Raw genomic sequence first — 6,729 nt, forward strand, 5'->3', positions numbered from 1 at the left:
TGACTTTAACTGGTTGATTAGAAAAAGAAATTCATGTATATTAAACAAAAGAATTAATTGAATATAGAAATGAAATAAATTCAGGTAAAATATGTGTTATTTTCATTGAAAAGAATTTCAATGTGACAGTTATATTGAGTTATAAAACAAGGTATTTGAAGGAGTGTTTTCATACAAAAGTTTATTATAAATTCAAAATATTAATTGATGTACTATAAAAAGATGAGTAAGTAATTCAACTAACATTAAATGAATGGAGAATGTTACAATGTTGTTTTGTTATTAATAGAGTAAATTATTATTTTTCAAAAAAAAAAGAAGAACTTTTAGTGATAAATTATTTGAAGAACTTAAATTAATGATAATTCTTAGGAAAATACTTAATCAATTTGCAGTTAAATGCAATTGTATTTAACAAATACAGAAACTATTCTTGGAATTACATTAAGTTGATGTAAAATTATTGTAAATAACACAAAATACACAATAACATTTATTGAAAGTTAAATGTTAGAAAATTTTATAAAAGATTTAAAAAAGGTCAGATGAAAAAGTACAGATATTACAAAAAGATATCCACATAGACAATTCACATAAAAATATTAAAAAGATAACAGAGAGTTTAAAACATGATGATTATCAAGATTTATTATATAAACTCAAAATAGAAATAGGTGAATTAGAAAATAAACACAATACAGAAAGTAGAATATGTATCAAATATAGACATTTTAATTACTAATGGGTATTAACACACTATTTTTGAATAAATATATTAGATTTATGTTAACACAATGTAAAACAACAAATGAGTGGATTGGAAAGAGTTCAAGAATTATCAAATAATTTTTTTCAATCTACTCAAACTTAAAATAATATTTAAAAGAAATTGACCATTTGATGAGATTGATATTAATAAATACTTATGAATTGTTGTTACAGAAAATAATAAATATGTTGTTAATCAAGGAATTTACTCTGAACGTAAAACTAATCATAAAATATATAAAATAGAAAAGTACTAAATTATAATGAAGAATATGAAGAATAAATAATAAGAGAATTATTTAAATTAATAAGAAATGAATGAAAATAATGAAATTATTAATTTGGTTATATTTTAATGTTTTAAGTTTTATATTTCAATCATTTCAAATAAATGGTAAAGAAATAATTATAATCATCATTATACATTATATCAATGTATATTTTAAATATATTACTAATATTATAGTATCAATATTTGTTATAATTATAATACGTTCATTTAAATATTATGAAATATTCATTTTTATTTCAATTAAAATAAATACAATTATTAATTTAATATTCACAACATCATTATTTTATTATATAACTCAATACAAAATTTAAAACAAAGTTATGTTTATCATTAATTTATTCTCTTCATTCTTTATTTTTTCTTGTTTATGTTTGTTTTATTAAACCAAAATTATATTTTAAATTAAACCTTCTTCAATTAGAGAATTAATGTGATTATTCCAATTATTATCATGACTAGGTTTACTGTCATTATTGGCATTCCACTATTTAGACTTGGTGGAAAAACACATTCATCTTCAATACATTGATTACTGTTATAATCAAATTTATATCCTGAATCACAATAAGCAAGTACACATTTTGTACTCCATTCTCCTTTATCTCCACATTCATATCCTCCATGTCCATGCTCTTTATTAATTTCTTTATCACATTTATTATCTATTTTAACTAATCTTTTATTCTTTGGATTACATTTTGTTTGATATTTCTCTATTATCTTCTTTGTTTCTTCTTCAAATTCACTTATTGCTTCTTCTGTTTTATCAAATTGATAAATATTCACTCTTTCATCTACTACATCTGTTAAGAATTCTCTAGGAATACTTTCATCATAATTATAATTATGTCTAAATGTTTCTAAAAAGCTACAATTAAAAGAAAAGCGTAATGGGTCAGAATCAGTATTTTCTTCTTCAAATAATTCTTTCATTCTTATTGACGGTGATTGTCCTACTTCAAATTCTTCATCTTTACCATTAGGATCACCACTAAATCCAACAATAATAGCTCCTCCCCATTCTTTTAATCCTTTTGTCATTATTGAACATGCTGAATAACAAAATGAATCAGTATAAACTACTATTTCTGTTGGTTTTCTTGGATTTTTCATTAATTTCATTTGATGAAGTGGTGGTTCTGCAATAAGTCTTGATGGTTGAGTAATGACATGTTTAACACTACCATATTTAATGGTATTTGGTTTTGTATACCATTCTTTCAATTTTTTAGTGCAATACCACTCCTTAATTCCATTTGGTAAATATGGCCATAACTTTCTTATTGCAGATGGTAAGTATTCACCTGCTGTACGTAGACAACTTGCCATTTCTTTAGTTTTAACATTGCCTAACACTCTTTTTATACATGTTTTTGGATCAACGTATTCTTCTAGGCCTTCTTGGGTTATTATTCCTTTTGTGTTATCGGATTCTCTTGCTGATGAAATTAAATCAGCATCATAGTTGGGTGCTAATAATTTTTGAATCCATATTCCCAATCCTTCACTTCCGCCATCATTCTCTGGAAGAATAACTTGGATTGGATATTCATTTGAATCAAATAACTCTACGCATTTTTTAAGTACCTGCATGTCATTGAATACATTAAATCTCTTAATAACAAGAGTGTTAATATTGTTAATAGATACTTTACAATAAATGTTATTATTTAAATCACCATATTCACTTTTTATATCATCTGTATCTAAATCAATTTCTTTTGTTTTTAGAAGATTTTTATCTTGTACCATATCATGAAGAGTGGGAGTTGGTAACTTTAATATTGAATAATGAACATCAACACTTTCACCATTTTCCCATTTAATTGTTAGTGGTATACGTAAATATTCTTTTGATAATGGTAATAAAACTAAATTTCCTTGAGTAAATGAATTATCAAGAGTAGAAGATTTAGAATTTGTAAATTGTGCATGAGGAGATTTGAATGAGCTAAAAGCAATTCCAAAATTTCTAATTAGTTCAAATGGATCATCTCCATTTATTGATTTAACATAATTATTTTTATTATTTTCTATTTCTGTTGGAACATCAATCTTTGTATCTTTGTAATAATATTTAGGAATAAGATACATATGTTTTTCTTTATCTATCATAATATTAAAAGGAAGGAAATAATAAAAATAAGCAATATAATTTCTTATCGAAATCTCATCTTTTTGTAATATTGCAAATGACAACAAAGGATCTTTTGCTGAAATAAATAAATTTTGAATTTGTGAATAAAATTCATATAAACTTCCTTCGTCCATATTTATTTTATCTATTTCTTTATCAATATCCACTTTGTTATAATAATACGTACCAGTTTGAGTTGGTGGATTTTTCAATATATCTTTGTATACATATGATTCTAAGTTCCTTTTCAAACGATTAATCACTAATTTTTTATTATCTTTTGAAATTGTTGGTTCTTCAATACATTCAAATGCACTATCAACAGTATCTACAAGTGATTCAGATTGATAGAGTTCGTAATAATAGCATTTTCTTCCAAATGAGAGTGTAATTAATACAAGTATTAGACTAATCATTTAATGAATTAACTCTTTTAAAGTTCGACCTTAAATACCCATCAATAACATTACACTTTTACCCCTATTTCTAATTAATGATAATAATTTCTTCTTTTTTAAATAAAACGGTATTTTTAATCATTAGAAATTGGTTATAAACAGGATAAACTGTTAGCGATTGTAATTTTATTTTCAAAATTGATAAAATATAATTGTTATTAAAATAATTATTTTTCATTGTAATTATACATTTTTATTGTATTTCTTAAAATATTAAACATCATTATTTATCGTTATTTTAATTTAAATACTAAAAATAGAATATTTTAAATTACGTTTATTGTTTTTATCATATTTTATTCTTTTTATCGAACAACAATAAAATTATTCCGTTTCTCAATTTTCCTTTCATTAGAATTAAATTCAAATAAATATTGAATCAAAATAAATATTTATTCCTCATTTGTTTCATTATATTTTATGTTAAAATATATAAAACCATACATAATTTTTAATAAATTGTATTCTTTTAATGTTTGAATACGTGTTATTTTAAATTTAATTATTTAATTAAATACAATTAATATTTAAGATAATAGATAAAAAATAATGTTAATAAAATTACATTTATTTCAAAAAATAAAACGATGTTATTAAAACATAAAAGTATTTAACCACATTCATTTTATGAAATGAATCAATATTAAATTAACCATTAAATTGTTAACTCTTTTAATGTTATTATTTAAATGAACATTATCTCTTGTTTCATTTCAATTATATTCTTTATTTTACTTTCAGTTTTTATAATGTAATGACAATATCTTATTTTTATAAATAATGAATATATTTCTTTTTATTTATTATTCAATATTTTAATAAACATATTATCATCTTCATTTCTTATTTTCTTTCAATTTAATTCTATTTTCTTATCATCAGTAATTTAAATATCAAATTGAAGTTAACAACATAGTTTATGTATGACGTTCATTATGTAATAACCAGAAATATTAATTATTCGTATTTAATGAAGACATCGTTCTAAATTTATTTTTGAATAATAAATTATCATTTCATTTATTTTATTTCATATTTTATATTCTAATGAATGTTGTATATTAAAATATAATAATTTACATTTTCTTCTTCTCATGACATAAATTTGATTATTGTATTTTGTTTTATATTTAGATTATATGAATATTTTAATTAATACAAAACATCATTCATTTTTTCAATATTTTCAATTATAAATTAATTTTTAACATTTTACCATATTTAATTTATTATTTTATCGAACGATAAATTAGAAATAATTACAAAATAAAATTACATATTTATATTTACCCCCTTTTTATTTATTTGTTGTTATTGTTAAAATTGTATGAAATGTTTTATAATTAAATGTTCATTTTTTAAATTAAAAGAATAATAAATTCTGTTAATACATCTCTCCTATTAATTTAATATCACAATAAAATATAATTATTAGTTATTTACATAACATTTAATTTTATTTTCAAAAACCATGTTAAAACATTTATAAAAATAAATAAAATAAATTGATTATTAATTTCATTATTCTTGTTGGTTATTGTTTGTATTTATTTGATTAATCTGCCAAATTATTTATTGCTAATTGTAATTGATTATTCATTTTGTTTTGATTATTATGCATTTGATTTATATTCTGATTATTTTAACATTTCATCAACAACTTAAAATGAAAAAGTGAATTAAAGTGATAATTAAAAATTCACATGTGTTTTTATGATTAAAAATACTATACAAAAATTTACTAAATGAGAATATTTCATATAATATTATATCTAATAATAAATCAAATGAAAGAATGAAAAGTATTGAATATTAAACATGAAAAATAGTAAAATAATAAACAGAAAAGAAATAAATGATTATTTAGAACAAGAAGAATAATGATGAAATTTAATATTGAATAAAAAAAATGAGTGTAATTAATACAATAATAAGAAATAATAAAATAAAATATAATCATAATTACAATAAATATCTATTCAATACTTTAATAATTAATGAAAAATAGAAGAAATAACAATAACAGCAAATATACAAGTAAATAAAGAATTAAAATAATAATGAAATAATTATTAAAAACATTATAATAAAAAACATTAAAACTATATAAAATAATTGAATAACGAGAAGATGTTATCATCTAAACATACTTTAAATAATTTAAATTAAATTAAACATCATAAAATAAACAATTAATTCATCATTTTTCTATTTTCAAAATAATAAAAATCATTTTATATTATTCAATTAAATTTCAATTATCTAGTGTTATCTAATTGTTATTAATTGAGATCAAAATTTAAATCACTCTCTTTTAATGATTTTTTAAGTTATTGATTTGTTAACAAGACTTTTTATAAAACAACACCAAATAAGAAAATAACCAACTGAGGTTATAACGTGTACTATAAAACAAATTATTCTTACACAGTAACACCACCAACACCCAATAAAACAACAACTTTTATTATTTTCCTTTTTTTTTTCTAATTTTCTCTTTTTCAATTTTTACATCCTTCTTCCTCATTGTACAATTTTTCTGTTTTTATTTTAATAATAACCTCATACTATTCATAATGAATAACTTCTCTTTCATTTATTTTTATTATTCTTTATTTATTTGTTTATATTTTATATTCCATTTTATTTATTTTATATTTTATTTTATTCATATTTAATTTATATTTATTATTTTATTATTTTCTTGTTCATTATTTAATTTTATTCATATTTAATATTTCTATTAATTATTCTATTTCATTTTATGATATTATATTATTATAATATTCAACTGATTATGAATATAAATAAATTGAATATTATTATTTTCATTTCTTCTATTATTTATTAAATTTATTCATTTCTTCTTTATTTTCTATTTTATTCATTTTATTTTTTATTCATTTATAAACATATTTTATTTATTCTTTTATTTTAAATATTTTATTTTATAATTTATTATTTCTTTATTTCTATTGAAAATGAAGTTGTTGTATTATTTAATACAATTACAATATATGTATTTCTTTTTATTCTTTTATTCATTAATTTGATTTATTTCTTCTTATCAT

At 19.7% G+C, this 6,729-nt stretch overlaps 1 protein-coding gene across 1 annotated transcript, besides 17 other annotated features; it reads right to left on the reverse strand.

Annotated features, from left to right (window-relative positions):
• Window positions 1-1,046: 1,046 nt before the first annotated feature.
• Window positions 1,047-1,331: a sequence feature (AT_rich).
• A 118-nt stretch (window positions 1,332-1,449) lies between these two features.
• Window positions 1,450-1,470: a sequence feature (AT_rich).
• A 10-nt stretch (window positions 1,471-1,480) lies between these two features.
• On the reverse strand, window positions 1,481-3,616 carry EDI_102430 (uncharacterized protein; the record flags this gene model as incomplete). The annotated part of the gene is made up of 1 exon (XM_001740612.1): window positions 1,481-3,616. One exon carries the CDS (start codon window positions 3,614-3,616, stop codon window positions 1,481-1,483), a length of 2,136 nt encoding a protein of 711 aa, XP_001740664.1.
• Window positions 3,062-3,096: a sequence feature (AT_rich).
• A 163-nt stretch (window positions 3,617-3,779) lies between the features above and the next one.
• Window positions 3,780-3,932: a sequence feature (AT_rich).
• An 81-nt stretch (window positions 3,933-4,013) lies between these two features.
• Window positions 4,014-4,055: a sequence feature (AT_rich).
• A 13-nt stretch (window positions 4,056-4,068) lies between these two features.
• Window positions 4,069-4,119: a sequence feature (AT_rich).
• Window positions 4,120-4,145: 26 nt separating this feature from the next.
• Window positions 4,146-4,243: a sequence feature (AT_rich).
• Window positions 4,244-4,423: 180 nt separating this feature from the next.
• Window positions 4,424-4,489: a sequence feature (AT_rich).
• Window positions 4,490-4,643: 154 nt separating this feature from the next.
• Window positions 4,644-4,896: a sequence feature (AT_rich).
• Window positions 4,897-4,902: 6 nt separating this feature from the next.
• Window positions 4,903-5,039: a sequence feature (AT_rich).
• An 18-nt stretch (window positions 5,040-5,057) lies between these two features.
• Window positions 5,058-5,177: a sequence feature (AT_rich).
• A 410-nt stretch (window positions 5,178-5,587) lies between these two features.
• Window positions 5,588-5,773: a microsatellite.
• Window positions 5,774-5,808: 35 nt separating this feature from the next.
• Window positions 5,809-5,913: a sequence feature (AT_rich).
• A 335-nt stretch (window positions 5,914-6,248) lies between these two features.
• Window positions 6,249-6,424: a microsatellite.
• A 1-nt stretch (window position 6,425) lies between these two features.
• Window positions 6,426-6,487: a sequence feature (AT_rich).
• An 11-nt stretch (window positions 6,488-6,498) lies between these two features.
• Window positions 6,499-6,593: a microsatellite.
• Window positions 6,594-6,630: a sequence feature (AT_rich).
• Between the last annotated feature and the right edge of the window lie 99 nt (window positions 6,631-6,729).

This window comes from Entamoeba dispar, genomic scaffold (assembly GCF_000209125.1).
Source record: "Entamoeba dispar SAW760 scf_1105229463043 genomic scaffold, whole genome shotgun sequence".
NCBI lineage: Eukaryota > Evosea > Mastigamoebida > Endamoebidae > Entamoeba > Entamoeba dispar.